This window comes from Neolamprologus multifasciatus, chromosome 7, assembly GCF_963576455.1.
Source record: "Neolamprologus multifasciatus chromosome 7, fNeoMul1.2, whole genome shotgun sequence".
Taxonomy (NCBI): Eukaryota; Metazoa; Chordata; class Actinopteri; order Cichliformes; family Cichlidae; genus Neolamprologus; species Neolamprologus multifasciatus.
Window position 1 is genome coordinate 6,385,764 of NC_140445.1, and position 20,878 is coordinate 6,406,641.

General features: G+C 39.8%; 1 protein-coding gene and 1 long non-coding RNA gene across 2 annotated transcripts in view; both read right to left on the reverse strand.

Moving 5' to 3' along the window:
* Positions 1-13,364, reverse strand: part of LOC146513618 (uncharacterized) — a 49,441-nt gene extending 36,077 nt beyond the window's left edge. The window contains exon 1 of the long non-coding RNA XR_014875457.1: positions 73-13,364. This is a non-coding gene — a long non-coding RNA (uncharacterized LOC146513618). The remainder of the gene's footprint in view (positions 1-72) is intronic.
* spon1b (spondin 1b) overlaps positions 1-20,878 on the reverse strand; it is a 135,917-nt gene that overhangs the window by 78,243 nt on the left and 36,796 nt on the right. Inside the window, exons 4-6 of the mRNA XM_085169083.1 lie at positions 16,100-16,173; positions 15,027-15,140; positions 13,371-13,519 (exon numbers count right to left, since the gene is read on the reverse strand). Coding sequence (XP_085025209.1) covers positions 13,371-13,519; positions 15,027-15,140; positions 16,100-16,173 — 337 coding nt within the window. The remainder of the gene's footprint in view (positions 1-13,370; positions 13,520-15,026; positions 15,141-16,099; positions 16,174-20,878) is intronic.

Below are 20,878 nucleotides of genomic sequence, written 5' to 3' on the forward strand. Positions count from 1 at the left end.
ATTTTTTATTCTTATAAGCCTGCTAATTTTGATCAGCTAAGCTTTTTCTCACTCGATACACAACAGTAGTACTTGTGAGGTCGGGCTTTTAACATCAGAGCTGGAAAAGCTGAAATAGCAAAGGAAGAAAGTAACCTTTTACAGCGGGTCAGCATTCCCTTTCCCCCACTCCATCCCAACTTTTCACCCTCTCTGATACTGGTTTTGCCAGAGGTCTCTTCCTGTTAAAAGGGAGTTCTTCCTCGCAACAGAAAGACTTTTAACCTACAATATAAAGCACCATGAGATCACTGTTTTTGTAAACTGATACTAAAAAAAATTAAATTGTATTTAAACTGAACTTTCAAAAAAAGTATAAAAAGGTTTTAAGGATGGATGAAAAAATTAAATAATTAAATTTTGAACAAAGCGGACGAAAAAGAAACTGCAAAGAGAAACAAAAAGCGAGACAGAAGATAAAAGTATAAGATAAGTAACTTAAGGAACTAAAGTTTGTCCACTTTTAAGAGGGAATGGGGAAAAAAATAAAATAGATATTAATAAAGGTAATTCCTAAGGAAATGAAATAATGAAAATAGGTTCAGACTAGCAGCAGAAAGCCACAAACCTCTTGCCATGACCATCCTCTCTGGCACAGAGGTCACTGTGACACATTTCAAACTTGTGAAAGTGAGATTTTAAAAGCGTCACTTTGGGCAGAGAAAATGTCAGATGCAGTTTCCCCCAGGGAGGTCTGATAGCTAGTAGCTCAGGGCAGTAAATGGTCAGGTCTAATGCTCAGGGCAACGTTTGGAGCGAAAACCTGTGTCTGTGACCCCCTCTGTCCACCTCTCTTTATACCCCTGCCTCCTTTGTGTCCCTGTTTTAAAAGGAAAAAACATGGATTCTGACTGCTGCCTACAGTGCTAAAAGCTGAACAACTTTTTAAAGAAGATGCAAAAAAATGGTTTCCACAACAACAGCTGTAGTCATAACACGCAGTGCCCTGAAGCACTTGCTGAGCGATGCATGCGGAAAGAAGAAGATTGCGATTCACAAATCCTTTCAGAGGTAAGCTGGAGTGCACAAGTAAAATCACCATTAAGGCAAAGAACGAAATTAAGGTAATTAAAATGTGACAAACACTTCTTCATTTTAAAGTTGATACAAATTTCTTGTTAGCCAGCAGCTCTTGACATTTCTCTGTCTGATCTTGACGCAATCACAGCTGGTTGAGAGTACGTGGCATTTCAGTGGAAGTAATAATCAGGTAGCTGCAGTTTTTTTTGTGTCCTCTATCGTGAGCTGTGGCATTAACAAGGATGAGAACGTAATCCCTGGCCAGCAGCACTTCACATTTTACAACCTCCGTTCATGTGATGGTTATAAACTCTCTGCCTCATGTGACATTTGAAACCAATCAATAATTAAATGCTCCGTGTAATTTTGTTTTGAGTGGTGACATTAAAACATACTTTTGGGTCCCAAAGGGACAAAAATCTCTCATACTTGTCTGCTCTTAACCTGCTGACATGAATGATTTTCACTTTAGTTCACTAAAGTAAAAAACCAGACACTTAGCATTATATCGCAGTGGTGGCACCAAAGGTTATTTAGGAATCATTTGTGGATGATCAAGAATTTGTAGCTAATTTAATAAGCTGCTAGGGCTGGGCGATATGGCCTGAAATCCATATCGTGATATAATTTGAAGCACGTACGGTAACGATATATATCGCAATATATTATTTTCTTCTGTATAACGTATTTTACACACTATAAGGCACACTTAAAATCCTTTCATTTTCTCAAAAATCGAGTGTGCCTTATGTATGAATTCTGGTTGTGCTTATTAACCTCGAACCGATTTGGGCGTGCAGAAATCTGTTAAAAAATGTTTTGATGGATTGTCAGAGCATTACGGCTGCCGTAGTGAGGAGCTTCGCGGAGTAATCTGGGTCCAAAACTCCGTCCGCTTCAGGTCCCAAAGTCAAACGAGCACTGAGAGTTAAAAACGGTCTAAATTCTTTCATCTTTAATAAAATCATCAGCGTTGTCGCTTTACCAGGTGTAACAATTAAGTTTAACAACCAGGCATCCATGAAAACAGACGTTATTAAATTTAACGGAGTTAGAAGTTAACAGGAAGTTAGCCCGCTAGTTTCCACCTAAACATGACACACCATGTTCTGACTGAGAGCTTTTTGAAACTAATTCAAACGTACAGCTCTGCTACCACTTCCGACATAAATGAAGACAGAAAACTTAACAGCAGTGGCGTTTGCAGGCTTACTGAAGTTGGACTACCTGGTATATAATGTTGTGCTACGTGATTGCTAGCGACACAGCTATGTTAGCATAACATTAGCACAGTGAAGCTGGAGGATGAACGCCAACTTTTTTTCCCACTCGATAAAAGTTAACGTGAGGGATTCTGGTGGTCAGGGACAAATGGAATCGCATAGCAGGATGCTATACACGGGCCAAACTTCAGTCAGGAGAACAACTGAGATTATTCATCCACAATACGAAGTAGTTATTAATATACTGCAACAATATGGGACTAGAACAGCTACGATAGAATTCAACATTAATGAATCAATGTTACGGAAGTGAAGCGGAGTTTTCGGCTTTCCCAATATTTCAAAAGTGCTTCATCTCTTCGCTATGACTGTCGCCCGGCATAATTTGCAGATGATAATGGTTGTAGCCGCTGTGACGCTTTCGACCAAAACAGGCGCAGCTTGATGACATCATCAACATGCGCTATCGCGATAGAGCGGTATAGTCAAAGGCCCTTTCTCAATTCTCAAGTACGCGAGCACGTACTCGCGTTCTCGGCGGGTACGTACTCGCCGAGAACGCACGGAAGTACGGACTCGCCGAGAACGCGAGCACTGACTCGCGATTTGTACAATTGGAACACCAGCGTACTTGATGATGTCACACGTCCGGAGTTTTTACTGCCGTCCTTAATTTAACTGTGAGTAATATGTTATGAAGCTTAACTTTAATCACAGCCAAACCGGTTTACTCAGGAACAAATAAAAAGCCGAAATAAGCCAAACATTAACATTTAGAAGTGATCTAAGTGACTTATATATCATGTTTATCCTCACTAGTGAAATCTCTATTAATAAAAATAGTGTACATGTACATACGTGTACATACCTTAATAAAAACAAGCAGGTGAGATGTTAGAACACTTTTATTTTTATTTTAGTGGACACTCAATACAATAGACAGATACTGGGGTTTGTTTAACCTGAGTAGCGAAAAGACCGCGGGGGGGTTGAAAAAGTCCGCTGTTCTCGCCGGCTGTAATAATCCGCGACCTCGCTGTCTGCTATGGAGCTGGTGGGTCACAGACGTCTCCGAAAACGTCGGAGCTCGTTTGGAAATATATGATATCTTGATAAATCGAGCAGATATTTGAAGTTTACACAGCTACATTCTCACTTGAAAAGAACTTAAAAGATTGTTTTGTGACCCAGAAAGAGTAATATTTAAAAGTTTTTAGCCCCGCTCGTCCGCCATTGCCGCGTTTGAGTTTTGGACGAAATGCATTCTGGGATATTTAGCTGTACCAAGTCCACACAAGTCACCGCCGATGCATGCTCGATAAAACGGGCGGAGCGAGAACACATCCGGGACTTTTTCGCGTTCTCGGCTTGATGCGTACTTCGAATTGGAACAGTACTTGGTCTCCGACTGATGACGTATCACGAGTACACGAGAACGCAAGTACGCACAAGTACGCATATTGAGAAAGGCCCAAAATCTCTATCGTTGGCCAAATTTATATTGTTTCTATCGTATATCGTTTATATCGCCCACCCCTATAAGCTGCCCCATACAACTTGTCACTAAGAGGATTCCACGTCTTTAAACGGGATTTAAACAGCCAAACCATAAGCGAAACGTCAACATTAAAAACACACGCTGATCAGATTAAAACTACCTGACATGGGATTACACTGTGCAGTGATTATCACTGTTGCCTGACAGTAAGGAGGTCCAAACCCAGTGGCTCAATGGGGCCTGTGTGGAGTCTGCATATTTTCCTGGAGCCTGCACTGTGTTCGCCCATAATAAGGGTGAATCCCGCCTCCGAGCTCAAGCCCTCCAGAAACCCCAAAATGGATATGCATTATCTCATTACAATGCCATGTTCTGCTGGGAAAACATGGGCCCTTTGTCTGGATGTCACTTTCAAATGCATCACCCACCTAAAGTTTGCTGCAGACCTCATTCCTCAAATAATGTCTCTGTAGCCAGCATAAGCAGAGCATGTTGTCATTACAGTGGCAATTCCCCTCAGCAGTGAGCTCTCCCATTAGGATAACAGACCCCACCACAGTGGAAACTTGCTGGTTAATTTATGAATGAGAAAGATCAACAAAAAACACAAGGTGCTAATCTAGTCTCCAGAGCTCAATCCCATCAAGCTTTAAACAAGCCCAAGCCCTCACAAAGCCCAGAGATTCCATGTTCCCATCATCACTCCAAAGCAAACACTGCATCTGTGCTTTACGGCTAAAAGGATACAACAGCTGACGGTAGCACAACACCCCTGAATTTCATTTTGCCAGGTGAATTGCATTTTGATAATCTTGATAACCATCTATCAACATATGAACATATGATTCTTTTATACTTCCACGTTTCTTATTGAACACTTCGTGTTGTAGTCTAAGAAGCATTTTGTAAATCACCTTTGAGTATGTTGCATCCAGATAAACAGTCTGTGTGAAGTGCAAAAGAGGGAATGGATGGACTTTTTAGCTTTAAAAAAATGTTTCTGCATTCACTAACAGTGAGAGAGTGCCAGCAACGCGTGTGCTTGCCACACCAAAAGCCCTGAAATATTGTCCAGCGTCCCCAGAAGCAAAGTCAGCAGGTGACAGATAATGGGTTCCCAGATTGCATCATTTGTAATGTAGGCAGCAGGTTTTGTGAAAGTGTTCTAATTCAATGCATTAATCACAACAAACATTTGCAACACAAGTAGTCAGACCAGGTAAAATGTACATCTGTATTAAACACATTGTGCTGTGGAACTACCTTAAGGTGATTTGCATGTTTTACCAATTAAATTCCTTCAACTTGCATTAAATATATCCTAATATTGCTAATTATACTGATTAAGCAAACAATGGAATGGCAGTTTTAAAAAATTAGAATAAAATCCTTTAAACTCTACCTGAGTGTAGTCGTAGGATTACAGGTACTATAAAAGGTCTGCAGCTTATTAACCCTTTAAGACCTACCATAGAACCAAGGCCGCCAGAGCTTACTCTATATTTTTACATGCTGTAGTGCCACTTTTGGGAGCATTTCAAGTTGCTATACATCAATACAACCATTACAGCCTAAATTTTAATAATATGTATGCATTAAGTTCATAGTAACTACATAAATTGCAAAAAAGTGCAATAAACTACAAAAAAATTGAAAATCGTTTTCGTTTTTTTTACATATATTTCTACCTAGAGAAATTTAAGAGGTTTATCCCTCAAAACTTTAAATACAAAAAAGTTGCAAAAAATAGTTTACAACAACAGGAAATTTATTTTGAGTGTCTTCATAGTTTTATTTTTGAGATACACCAATTTTTATATACTGCAAGAAAAACGAAAAACAATCATATGATGCAAATTTGCAAAGAAAACAGCATGTGCATCAAAATAAACTATTTAAAGCAGTGCAATTTGAGTTCTAAGCATCCCAGCAACTATTCAGAAATGCATAAAGTCAAACATGACACCAGTATAGGCTGGTGTCACTAAATTTTCCACAAAAATGACGTCACTTCCGGTTCCGGGCAGGTCATGGCGGACATGCAATCGTTCGCGCTGATGTCTGTTTCAATGTGGGAAGTGTTACGAACAGTTGATCGGATCGGCAAAGCGTGTTTCTGGAATATTATGTTTTTGTTCCTGCAAGCGCTTTTTATGCAATATTTGCAAAGCTATATGTGGAAGGAAACTGTGACTTAGGACAAGCTGATGGCATAAGATGTAAGTACAACTCTATTATTGCGCTAGCTTACGCGGTTCCGGTTCTACAGGGATTTAAAAATAGTTGCGCAAAACGGAGCGTGCCCGCTCTGACCGGCTTTAAAGGGTTAACTTCAGTAAACTGCCAACAGCACTTGAGGATACTGGCATGTTTAAATCTGCAATATAATGCTCGATGTGCACTGTGATATGAGCAGATCTGTGCCTGCAGCTTTACAAAGATTATCTCAAATTTTCCACAGGCTCATGCATGTCGGGCTGCGCCCGTTGGGCATTTGTGCAAACAGGAGTGGATGCCAGGTGCAGCAGGAGGACGGACGGCAAGATGAACGCAGAGGCCTTGTGAAAAAAATGTCTCGGCTGTTCACTCTTTTGTAACGCGACACACGCGGCTCTGTCAACATCATATTTAGCATCTAAATATTTATGTACAGAAAACCCTGTGTTTAACTTTCAATAGGTTATTAAATCTCATGTCATTACTTTCTAATAGAGTATATGACGTCTTCTGCTGCAGCACCTTTCTGACAGAGATGTTCTGGCTTGTAGGTACATCATCACAGTGAGAGCTCTGAGGTCTCATCTCCCCTCCCCGGCCTGTCTGCGTCTCTGTCTGCCAGTCTGCTTGTCTTGTGCCGGGCTTAGGCGTTTGTTAGATGGGGAGCATTGGCTGGCGCTGCGATGGAGAGGTTGGTCTTAAGGCTTTGTCCACACATCACCACAGCTGATTGCTCCTCTGGATGGTTGGGATTCTCAGCTAAGACAGGGATTACTGACCCATGTCGGCTTCCCACCTTTACAGCAGCCACTTCGATGTTCACCCAGTCTGAACCTTAATGCTCCAGCGAATTGAAAAGAAAAATGTGTATGTGTGTATCTGTGTTTTACTTTTCTTGTGCCTGAAACCTTGGAAAGTTAACTAATATATATTTTTGAAACAGATACCCAACTATACATAACCCAGCTTAAAATAACAAAGCACAGGGCCCTGTGTGGTATTGGTATTTTGGTACCAAGCACATTTTTTTGAGATTGCAGCTTCAAGCAGGATAATGTGCCATGTCGCAAAGCTCAAATCATCTCAGACTGGTTCTTTGGACAATGAGGTCACTGTATTCAAATGGCTCCCACAGTCACCAGATCTCTATTCAATAGAGCTCCTCATGGATGTGGTGATATGGAAGATTTACAGAAAATTTGCAGCAACTGTGTGATGGTGTCATGTCGATAAAGGCCAGGATTGTTGAGGGGCCAAGGATGCTGTATCTGGAACACAGCTCATGCAACAAACTCAAAATCACCAGTTTATAGCAATTTACTCTCTACCGTTCACCTTTAGGATATTACTAGGATATGAAATCATTCTTTCAAACTGAAAAGAAGGAAAAATGTCATTCATACTTATCTGCAGTTTAACATGTATAGTAAACGCCAGTGTCACAAAATTTCGTTCCGAGCTGAGTAAAGCAGATGTTCTCTCTTTTCATCAACATCTCTAGCCAGTGTAAAAATGGGCTGACTTGGCTTATGATCAAAAACTAGCGAATCGACAACCTCAAGCAAAGTACAACAACAAAAGAGCAACATGAAAGAGGTGCCATTCTCCCTCTTACACGTCAGCGTAACATCAAAACACATTTCAAGCTGCTATTTTAAGGCAGTCAGTAGGTGCATTTAAAACAACATAAAAATTCATCGTAGTCAGTGCACATATGAACGAGAGCGTTAGAAGTTTTCCAACAATAAAAAAAACTGTACCAGATCCTGATCATTTGCTGATGATTTGCTGTTTATAGCACTTCAGATTTAGGTTTGCGATGCTGACAAAACCAAAAACCAAAACCAGAAACAGACACTTGGCATTCAGCACATATTGTGGACAATTTTAAATACTGTACAATACATAAATATCTGTTTCACTGCCACTTATTGAGGTAGTGTAGCTGCTCTGTCTCAGCTATCCAAGCTCACACTGGATGAGGAGCAGGATACAACTGACAGGCTGCCAGTCCAAAACAGTGCAAAAGTAGCTTTCAAACAGGATGATGATATGGACCATGGGCAGTCAACAAAGTGTAACACACTGCAACTTCAACCACTGCACGCTTGAAAGACCAGCTAATAAGAGCAAGTCATCATTTGGGGAAGGCAAAATAGAGAAAATGTTGATAATGTGTTCCTGAATTCACTGAATCTGAAAGCATGGAAACACTTTTAAATCCAAGTGGAAATGTCAGCTTTGTGTTAACACTGTAAATAAATGCATTTAGTACCTGTTCCTCCAAATAACTCTACAGATCTTTTAAACTCTTTAGAAATGAGAGACAAAGGTACAGAAACCATATTATTAAATTTACTAGTACAATTATAATATATTGGAAATCCTTTTATTCTTACTGTATATGACTATTTTGGGCGATTGTGGCTCAAGAGTTGGCAGTTCGTCTTGCAATCGGAAGGTTGCTGGTTCGAGCCCTGGCTCGGACAGTCTCGGCCGTTGTGTCCTTGGGCAAGACACTTCACCTACCGCCTACTGGTGATGGCCAGAGGGGCCGATGGCGCGATATGGCAGCCTCGCCTCTGTCAGTCTGCCCCAGGGCAGCTGTGGCTACAACTGTAGCTGCCTCCACCAGTGTGTGAATGTGAGAGTGAATGAATAGTGGAATTGTAAAGCGCTTTGAGGGTCTCGAAAAGCGCTATATAAATGCAATCCATTATTATTATTATTATTATTTTCATTTTTCGTATTTTTGAACTACTGGGTTGATACTGTGTTTACATATTTTTTAACTTGTATATGTTATAGGTTTAGTGTATCTTAATGGATATGAATATAAAAATATTAGATAAATAAAAATAAGCCAGCCTAGCATATTGAAAGACTGAAACACTGCAGGTCTACAGAACATTTTCACATGAACAGGATATACCGATAAAGAAAAACCCAACCTTTTGAATCATGGGCGTATTAGAAAAAGGTTTTAAGACTTGGTAGAAAGTCCAGCAACTCGATAGCTGACATTCCAATGTACAATCGGGCTGTTTCATCCAACAGCTCAATAGCTAACATTCCAGTCTACAGTACACAATCAAGCCATCTCATTCTACCATGAGACAGGCTGAAGTTTTTATTGTCTCAGGGTGGTTATTAGCCCCAGAGACAGACAGAGCCAGCCAAGAGAGGAGTTAGGGCTGTCTGTCAGCTTATAATGTCTCCACACAACAGCCCAAACCTAAACTGACAGGCACACACCACACTGACAGCCCGCCAGCACCACGCTATTGTTCCCTCGCAAATGGCCAGGACGCACCTATCAGTGCCCACAGAAACATTGTGAGGCAGAAAGAAAACACACAGAGACATCCATATACTTTAGGTCAAAGCAGTTCACATTAATGTAACATTTTAATCAGAAGACAGTGCGTTTTAATCTTCTATCACAGTAATTACAGTTTTATAACACACTAACATACTGAACGTTAATGTTAATGTGGTGGCAAAACTGAAACACTGTGTAAACTGAAATGACTGCCAGCTCTTTTGAGAGATGGACAAGACAGCTTATACATTTATATTGAATATTTCTGTGTAAAATGAATGCACATTATAAAGTGTTAGTGGTATACAGCAAAATAGGCTCTTTTAATGCAGTCAAATGTTTTTGCCATGTGCAATCACTGGCATCGTTTTATTTTTCCCCAGTCTACCTGTTATGACATCTGTTTATTATAACCTACATCGTGTGATTCTGTGCTTTAGACCTGAAAATTCAGTTTGACATTCCCTTAAAGTTTGGAAATATCCTGTTATCACATCTTACAAATCAGCTCTTTGCTCCTTCTATATTTCTGGAAAGCAAACAGGGAGACAGGAATTAATGAAATAAACGGCTGAACTAAACTAGAACTATATCGTTGTATTATTTAAAAATTGTATTTATTAATTCGTTTTTTGCGAAGGGAAGCCTTCACAAAATTCCTAAACAGTCACACCTGCATTGCAGGCAAAGGGAAGAAAGGGCATTGTGTTCATAGTAGTGGTGCTGGACAGAGAACGACGGGCTCCAGCTATTCTCCTTAGAGCAGGATTGCTTATGTAACTTTAATGCACTTTAGTTATAATTACATAAAGTTATATTCTTAACTTTAATCCTATTTTCTCATCCTCTGATGATTATTGGCAAATGACGCTGCAACTGAGGCTATATTCCCCAACCAAAATAAAAGATAAAAAACAGAACAGGGAAATGGAAAACGAGATTTTTAGGCCCTTTCACCAGAGTCAGAATCAAATGTATCAGATTTCCACCACATGCGATCCACTTTAAATCTTTACATTCAGCAGCAGTTAGCTACCTGTGTGGCAAGCACAACAGTTACTTGTACCAGGAGCTTAAATGGAATTTCATGGTAAGAAGAATTAATCTGGACTGGGTGTGCAGCGCTTGCAGGACGCTGCAAGGGAGCCTTTGGGCTTTGTTACCATTAGTGCCTTACAATGACCAAACCTGCTGCTGCACTCGTTCATCCAGGAGTGGTCGATGGACCGCTGCAGGGGATGCAGCGAGATGATGTAATTTTATTGGCGTTATAAGGTAAACAGAACTCAGCTTTTACTTTTCTCTTGCACTTGAAAGCCTGTGACCAATAATACCCTTAATGTCCCAGCATGTAAGGCAGAAGGACTCATCAGACACTTTTGCATTTGCTTTTTAACCCTACATACAGAGAAGAACCCAACAATCATATGACCCCCTATCAGCATGCACTTTGGCAACAGTGGGAAGGAAAAACTCCCTTTTAACAGGAAGAAACCTCCAGCCATCTCTTGAGTAATTAAAGAGTCTAACTTCCAAATAACTACATTTTATTCACAAATTTTTGCTTAATTTTGCTGCTGTAGCCACAGAGCCCCTGATTTCTGAGAAATTCAGTGATTTAAAAAGTCTTTTTTCTAAACACTACCCTTTTTCTACATTTCAGGTATACTTTACTAAATCAAAGCTAAATACTTGTTTTGACACAACAGAGCAGAAACACTGTGGACTGCAGAGACATCAGAACGGAAACTAAAAAATCTAAAAACAAAAGTCTGAATATGATCTGGTCTGTATATGATTGGGTAATCAGGCTGGTTTTCAGAACCTTTTATTCACAAATTCATCCATATAAGATTTTACATGATGAATGGAAAATTGAGAATAAAAATAAGGTCTTGTGCTGATTATAAATGTCTGAAAAAAGCAGTTCTCAGTCACGTATTGCAGCAAGTAAACTCCAAGTGAATGAATGAATATCATTTATAGACGGCAGGTTGAATTCTAATTCACGATGAAGCTATGCAATTTGCAGTTGAATCCTTCCACGCCAGGGTTTTAATAGTTTTGCAATTTTCATTAGTTTTTATTTTTATTTAGTTTTGACTTCAGATTTTCAATTTTATGTCAGTTTTAATTAGTTTTTACCAATTGTTTGCTAGTTTAGTTTAGTTTTTATTTTTTTGAAAATCCTTAGTTTCAGTTTAGTTTTGATTAGTTTCAGTTATAGTTTTAGTTGTGTTTGCAATAATTAAGTGTAACAAAATCCCAGTTTCATCATATCAGTCATTCTCTTCTGCTTATCCTTGGGTATGTTGCTATTCCAGCTACCATACTGCACCCTGCACAGGTCGCCTGTCTGTCGCAGGGCTAACACGCAGAGACAGACAACTCACATTCCCACCTATGGGTTCTTTAAATAAATAAATAAATAAAGGCAGATGAACAACCATTGATACCAGGCAACTATAAAATGTATATCTTGGCCCCAATGAGACTATTAACTCTCGCAGCACCGGGTGTTCGTAATTTTGGTTCAAGTGAATTGATAAACTTTTTGAAGGCAATTGACTCACACAGTTGTGTAGATATCCCCGTCCTGTTGTCTCGGGATGCATCACGCTGCCTTGCCTGGGGTTAGCTTCTGTTTTCTGGGGAGGAGGGTTGAGTGTGCTCCCTTACCTTCTCAAGGTAAGCTAGGTTAGCCTTCTTGTGTGAGCTTTTCAAGTGCACTTTAAGGTTTGTGGGATTTTTTTCCCTTTAGAAATGTGCCTCATAATTTGTCTCTTTCCACTACAAGACACTTGCTTTATCCAAAACACAGTCATATTCAAAGTAATCCCAAATTGGACTCTGGCGCTTTCTTCCGACTTTTCCTGACATGATTCTGCGCGTGGACGGAGCAGCAACACAGACGACTCGACTAACGTGCTGCCACCTGCTGGCATAATGAGGCACAGCAAGAAAAAAATCTGGAAACTAAACTTCATTTTCACCCTTGACTATTGTATGACACGCACACATCAATGAAAACTAAACACATTTTTGCTATAAATTCAGTTAATTTTAGTTAGTTTTGTGAACACTCATTATAGTTTTAGTTAGTTTTCCTTTTTTTGTTTTTATTTTTATTTCCGTTAACGAAAATGTTTTTTCACTTCTAGTTTTCGTTATTTTGTTAGTTTTCGTTAACGATAATAACCTTGTTCCACGCCACCTTATAGTTGCTGGGACTAATCCCAAGATGTAAAAATCACTGTTCCTTTAAGAATTGCAGAACATAAATATATGAAAAAATGCCTTTTGGTAGTCCAGCATATAGCTATAGGAAATTATATATTATATTGACAGACATCCAAGCATTTGGGTTACACACACGTATGCTCAAGCAAACCTGTCAGCTGTGTCCTGTTATGCACTCTTCTCTATCTGCGCTATGTTTCAGTTTTGCCACACACACACGCACACACGAAGAAGAAGAGCTGAGACAACAGCTCGTCCTCCCAGTGTGCTATCCAGTGAATGCCTTCCAAAAATATCCGATCCCCTAAAGGCATAGTTCAGTCAAAAGAAGTTTGCTGATGGTTTCCAAAGGAATCTGATTTCATGCAGTGGCTAGCATTAAAAGCTGTCAATATGCATCTGGTTTAATAAGCACAAAGATCATAGATAATAATGCCGAGACATGATGTGGAGATGGGAGTGTCGCTGTGGTGCTGCACGTTCATCAGCTGCAGCTTTGAAAATGCGTGTTTGCTCGGCGTGCGTGTTGGTGTGTTAGCAATATTTCAGCTTGTTCTTCGAGCAACCTGTCATTAATCTCACCGTATGTTGTAATAGCCCTCGAACCTGAACGCCTCAAATGATGATTATACCATATACATATATACACTGTTATGGTCTAAAATTGGTGGTTTTTATTTATACTTTTGATGTGTCGTGCCACTAGAATTTTTAATCCAACATGATGGGAAAGGATCATATGAAAAGATATGAAAATAACACTGACACTTCAAAAAGAACCCACAGAGAATCCATCTGATGGTAATCCTACCTTCTGTCGAATCTCTTCTTCCATCTTGATGGGGGAGCCAAACTCAGCCACCTGACGGACTCCCTCACTGGCATAGCCTCCGTACTCCCACAGCACGTAACTTCTGGAGTGGGATGCACCAATCAGAGCTGACCAGTGGTTGGCGCGTCCTACAACACAGGAAGTCAGGAACACTCGTAACTCACTGAAGCTTATAACATGTTTACGATTTTTTTTTAAACTTTTGTTTCAGTTCTTTCATTCACTCATCCTGACTCTGTGCTCATGTTTAACATCTTTAATTTATTTCTACTAGCAGTTTCAGTTACCAGAAGTTACCACAATTGGTTAAGTTACAGTTGTACACGCGTTATGTGTTGGACTGTATACAGAGACTTAGGCTACGTTCACGCTGCAGGCGAAAGCGCATCAAATCCGATTTTTTGACCTATTTTTTGACCATATCCGATCATGGTGTGACAGTGTGAACGGCACAAATCCGATATTTTCAAATCCGACCTGGGTCACTTTCGTATGTGGTACTGAATCCGATACATATCCGATGTTTCAGAAAGCGACTGCTGTTTGAACGGTCAGGTCGCATTAAATCCGTCTTTTACGTCACTGACACAAGACAGACGCCAATTATCAGCGCCGGAGAAGACATCGCGAACGCTTCCTGGCCATCCGGTGAAACTGTTGGGAAGACAACGTTGGAGAAACGTGAACATTTTATCTGTACTGCATAATCTGCAGATTCTGACAGAAATCTGCAACTATCCTTTGAAGCACCGCTCCTCTAAAACAGCAATAAGGATCATTATTAGGTTATTTACATTATTATGTAAATAACAAAATAACTTAAAGCAAAAATTGGGAAACGTGAAGTCCGAAGTCTTTACATTAAGGGCCATCAGTCAAACAATACTGTTTGCTCTGGGTCTAAACAGAGCGCGTTGTGTGTGACGTCTTCTTTTGTGCATGCGGGCCGCTTTGAGGGTTCACACTAGAGCGCGTTTGCTGTCGCATTTTATTTGTAGTGTGAACGAGCAGACAAAAAAAAATCGGATTTGATCAAAAAATCGGAATTGAGCATTAAGACCTGCAGAGTGAACGTAGCCTTAGTGAAATCTCGTCATTTACCTTGAGGAAACCTTCATAAACCAAATACTATATAGACATATGTCATCTAAACCTTCATAGAACACAGACTTGTTTGTTGTGTCTATACTAGCGTACTTACACTTGCCAAGTTGTGAGTGTATAAGTCAAGCATGTCCTAAAGCTGAGTTTGGAATGCTATACACTTCATATCCTCAATGGCTGCCATCTGGGCTACACATCAACCACATTTCAGACATCAAGATAAAGACAGCGCTAATTCTACCTATCTAGCTAAAAGTGATTTTTATCAAGCCGAACATGTAAACTGGATTCAAACCCAGCACCTTCCACCTATTTATTCACTTATTTATTTACTGTGAGCTGTAGTGAACTTTAAAAAAATGTCAATAGCCACAAATTATCAAACAGTTTTTTTACCGTTTCTGTCATCACGCTGCCATCTTGCAATACTTTTATACATTTTTCATGCAGACCTACAGAACATTTCCAGGTACCAGAGTGCACTGTGTACATGTATGCATCAGTCAGAAGATGTTGAGAAGCTGAACTCACTTGGATAATCTTTAGGATGTACTTTCTCTGACCAGTTTCCATAAAAGGTGAGTCTGTACTTGGCGGTTCCACAGGCACAGCACTCAATGGCAGGAGCTTGCGTAGCTTCACCCTCTACGAGGAGACAGAATGCGACGATGACAGCACAAACAAAATGACACTCTGTGTAAAAATTTAAGGTTAATCAGGACGCAGGGCCCTGATTAATCCTAAAAAACCCATTTCTGGAGTAAACAAACAGACACACCGACGTGCAAGGTTTGATATAAATGCACACCTGCATAAATTACCTGGCGACTGACAATTTGGAATCACCGAGAATGACACAAAATTACATAAACCGGTATTAAAATGACACATTAGCTTTAACTCAGGCTTATAAATATTCAGATTTTGCCCAGGACCAATGTTTTGCAAAGGTAGGTCAAGGGGATTTCTTGAATATTTATGAATCACCAAATTATTAAAAAAAGGAAAGCCTCACTTGACATCTAAGTTATAGCAGGATGACTCACAACACCTAACTTGCGTCAGCAAATTGAAACGGGGCGGCTTGATTGGCTTGCATAATAGCCTGGAAAATTAGATTTCGGAGAGGTAAGGAGGATTTTATGAAAGTAAAATTCCCCTGAGATCAAGTTTGTGAAACCACTCGTCCAGGCTCTCTTTTTTTTTTATTGTACAATAAATGTGTGCATCAGAGCTGAGAGAGTCCTGTCGCCTTATTGTCTCGCAAGAGCGCAGTGTTTATCAGGCTGGCTGTGAGCTTTAGGAAGCTAGAGTGCCATTTTTCTCTGCAATGAAATCACAGGTAGCATGAAAGCAGCGGCTGGGCTCTGCAGTGAAACAGAAAGCAATATTTAAATTCCCATGACATCCAGGATTTGTTGTCCTCGCAATTTTCCCCAGCTGGCTTTGTTGGTTTGAGATTTTTTTAAATATGGTATGAAATAAAGAGAGCTAATGTGCTCCAAAGACAGAGGGGGGGTAAACTACACGTAGAGCACAGGACACTAGCAACATGATACGCAATCAAGGATGAAAAGAAAGACTGGATCGGGAGCTGTTATTACCTTTCTCGCACAGTTGAACGGTGAGAGAGCCTTCATCCTGGAAATAGATGACTCTCTTCTGGACAATACTCGCCCTGGAGACACAGAGAGACGTGTAGTGAGAAAGGCAAAGAAGCAGAAGAAAAGTGAGAGAAAACGGAGAGAAAGTTTGATTGTAGGAGTGCAATAAGAGTATTAGATGGTTAATAGGTGACCGCAGTGTTTTTTCCACTATATCCATTTAATCTTCAGCGGAAGGGGGAGGGTAATGGGCTCCCCGAGGTTGGACAGGGAGTACACATCTTTTCACAGGAGCAACGTCCTATTCTCCGAACCCCATGATACAGTCGTCCTGCTGCAATATGAAATGTATCACAGCAATCATGCCCATGGACATGAAGAAGAGAGAGCAGGGATTACAGTCGGAGAAGGAATATAGATCTTTCCATGGATTTTAGATGAAGCACGGTTCTAAGTTATGAGCTAATACTGGCTGAAAATGAAACTCCCCCAGTGAAAATAGGCTGTTTTACCGGTGCTATTTACATTTCTCTTCAGGAGAAAGGAACTGCATTACTCACACTGCACAGATAAAACTCTGTGTGCTCTGGCACTGCTATTGAATCTCTGAGGAAAAGGACAGGAAAATAGGATGAAGAAATCGTTGGAGGAACACTAAGGCATGATGGTCTTACAACACTTTTGCAATAGATTTGCAACAGTTATATAGAGTTCGAAATCATTCCTATGCTCTTATATATTTAGTACAGCTTTTCATAGATGTAAAAATTGACTATCACGAACACGCTGCTGCCATTACATTTGCAAACTAAGAGTTAAGACACATTTTATCCTTGATAGACTTGTTCTTCCCAATAAAACTTGCTAAACTTACTTTTCCAATGTCTTGGTCTCTGGAAGGGCATATATCTCGCGCTGGGTGTGTTTTCACACAGCTAAACTATTGGTCTGTGAAATGGTCCAGTGCAGCATAAAAGGACATCTTCGTAGGCAGGAACAGGTCAGAACACATCAACACATGGTTATGGTTAAAGAAGCTCTCACACAACCTGCAAGTGACATTTTAAAGAAACTGTTCTGACCAAGGTGATCATTAACTGGAATAATTCACAAGACAGTTTTAAAAAGCATAACTAAAAAGATATCAAAAAGTTAAGAAGCATAACTGCTTTGTGTAGTTTATTATGAGAGGATAAGAAGGTTGATTATCTCTCTCCAGACAAACAGATAATTGAATAAACAATGTTTATGTATTATATAAATTTTATATATAATTAAATAAATCAATATAGTTTTGCTCATCAATGGCTTTACATACATATAATAAATAGGGATGGGTACCAGTATCGGTTCTGACATAAACGGTAGTAACCAGACCGAAAAGCAGCGCACATTTCGGTGCTTTATTTCGGTGCTTTTTTTTTTCTTCGTGAGCTGTGATTCACTTTAGATTCTAGCCAATCATTTTACGTTTCCGAGGATAGTAGGCGGGTCCAGGTACGTACATTCTTTTAGAGCAGAGCTACAGATTAAAAATGTCCAAGGCGAAGCGGTCAAAAGTCTGGCTGTACTTCACAGCAAAAGATGCAAACTCAGCAGCTGCAACAAGTGCTTTAAGCTGATACTGTGATACTGTCAAAGGAGGTAACACCTCAAATCCGATGAAACACCTGGCGACGCATAGCGGTTTTTTTTTAAAGCCGAGAAATGCGCCGTATTTGATAGCTTGCTGCGAGACCTCACACCGTGCACATCTACTGCGGGTGTGGTGCCTGTTATCTGACGCGGAGTTAGCAACATCCCCCAAGAACCCGAAGAGGAGAGTCCTGGCCCCTAGCCCTGCCAGTGTAGCAGAAATGATGAAGGATGGTGATGGCAGCAGCAGCCGTTCTTCTCTGAGTGAGTCGCTTAATGTTGTTCGTGTGTAATTTACGTTGAGTAGGCTAACCACGTTATTACATTAATGCATGTAAGGTGAACTAGCAAACATCATCATAGCAACATGCGGCTGTCTTCTTGTTTGATGGCAGATACTCCCTTCACCCTGGCCAAAAAGGCTAAAATGACCAAAGAAAAAGTGGAAAACAGTTAAACATGAGAGGTTTTTGGACAAAGTTTGTGTTTTTTCCATTGTGTAAGCACTGCTTCCAGCCAAGAGTGATACCATATATGCCCCATAGCTGCAGAAAAGGCTAACATTGTTATCTTTTTACAAAAAAACAGCTGAACATGAGAGGTTTTTGGACCAATTTTGTGTTCTCCATTCTTTAAGCACCGGTTTGAGCACCGTTTAAGCACCGGCATCATTTCAAAAGTACCAGTTTGGCACCGGTATCGGATAAAACCTAAACGATACCCATCCCTAATAATAAATATACTTGAAGGAACCAGTTGCCAAAAAGAATGAGACATCATTTAAGACACACTACCCTTGACTTGAGAGGCAAATAAATAAAAAATATATATAATTAGACATATTGTTGACAACAGGTCATTGTTAACAAGTACAGAGTAATGAATACCAATGTCAAATTTCAAATTGGATTTAAATATTTGATTACAGTAACTCTGATTTTCTTCCTCTGCCAGAAAACCAGAAAATCTTCCTGGTCAAATTTTGAAGGACAGGAAAAAGAATGAGAACTACCTTGATGATCTTGAGTCCTGCGACTTTGCAGTGCTTTTTCAGTAATTCATGTTTGTATTGCTTGCACATAAAAGAAATCACTGGATTAGTTATAAGTTATAAGCTTCATATTTTTTCTCTGACTAAAAAAACCCAGAACGACTACATTTTAATGGAAATTGTGTCAATCGGATGCGGAGGCTTTTAAATTATAAAAATGTAATTACTTGCATTAACTTTTCTTTAATGTCTGATTTTAGTGTCTTGGTTTTAATATCTACTCGTTAGGTAGGTATTCAGGTTTCAATTTGGGGATTTGGATTTTTTCCCTCTAACCTTTCCACTCGATATCCATAACGTTGACAACGTCATTTAAATTTCTCACTAAATGCAGCCATTTTTCATACCTCTTTCATACATTAAAAAAAAGGCCTAGCAGAAAACGAATGGACGGTATGTTACTGCTTTGCATTAACCTCTTCCTAACCAGGGATAGTTTTGTACTCTCCAGCGAGGCTTCAACAGAGACACAGAGAAGTGGTGCAGAATTTGAGAAAAGCAAAAAAAGTTTTTGTTTCGTGTGTGTTCAAATCCCCCCCACAGCCCCACAAATATGATTTTCAAAGGCCAAAAAATCACACACACGTCAAGAACCTCATAAAAGCAACACATGTTGATTGCATAGATTGTCCTGAGAAAATAACCCAACTTGATTGTGCATTATGGGACTGAAATTATACAAGCTTTCCCCCCTACACACGGAGGTAATCAACTTCAGTCATGAAGCCTAAGGTTCTGCAGATATTATGCAATTACACAGCATACACCCATTATTATCCTAAATAATGTCTCACAGTAGCAGGAATTTCACAGCGACTCCACCTCATATTGTAGAGAGACAAAAACCGAAAGAAAGTGAGCTGAACAACAGTGACGGTGGAGACAGAGGAGGGACGGGCGATATTAAGTAGGAGTTATCGGTTATATTGCTCCTATAAATCTTACACAGGCTGAATGGTGCAATATACCCTGCAACACGAGTTGACTGCCTGGGCATGAAATTGAAAAACAAAAGTGAAATATGCTGACTATCATTTAGGCGCCCTTGACAGATTTAAAGTAAATGTGTTAATAGTTTGACTGGCATTAAGTATCCGTTGGTTAAATGTATAAACAACAATATATCTGATAATATGAAAAGATACATTTTAACTTGCCTCACTTTATAATATCCTCCCTCTACTAGACGTACATCTTCAGTGCAATCAAGTCTGCGTGTTTATTCAATTTAGTTGCGAAATTTTGTCAATTTCAGGCCAGTGCAAGCTCAGAAAAGAGCACTAGAGATGTGTGGGTGGAAACAAGTTGTAACACTGTTGCTGCTTTTCCCGCTGGTCCTAAAAAGGTCAAAGATTACCAAATGCAACATTCCAGCAGTGTACAAATAGGGGCTATATGCTAGAAAACACACTATAGGCACCGGATGAGAACTGTTGCAACGTATCTGCTGGACAATTTATGCAAAACGCTAAAACTACTGTCGGTAGCTGAATGATGACATTTTTTCAACGTCACCTGTTTAGTTAACACGTGTAGTTCTGCTGTTCTTTGCGTACCACAATTATTAACACGCCTTATAGGCAGGTGGCACGATAGTGTCAGTCTTTGTCATACGTTTTATGTGAATAAAACATTTTAATTTTTTTTTAATGGGAGTGACCTTTTAAGTCTGGACTCCTGCAGCAATTATGTTACGGCCTTTCTTATGATCAACAGTCTCTTTCTCCCTTTATGTCGCAGAAGGTTTTTCCCTTTTCTTGTCTTCCATGTGGGTCTTTCTTCATTCTTGGCTCCCTTTCAGGCTACTTCCAGTTTTATTTTGAAGTTTAGGGCATCCACCTCTTCTTTATTACCTTTCTCTTCCTAGTGCGTTTTTTGTCCGTTCCCTCTAGCCCCATAGGCTGTCTACTGAACTACCTCTTAGAATAGAATTCAACTTTATTGTCATTGCACATGCACAGGTACAGGGCAACGAAATGCAGTTTGCATCCATCCAGAAGTGCTTTTAGTGATATAGATATATTACAATATATATTAGCAATAATATAGATATGTAAGTATATTACAGAAATGGGTCTATTATGGTATGTTAT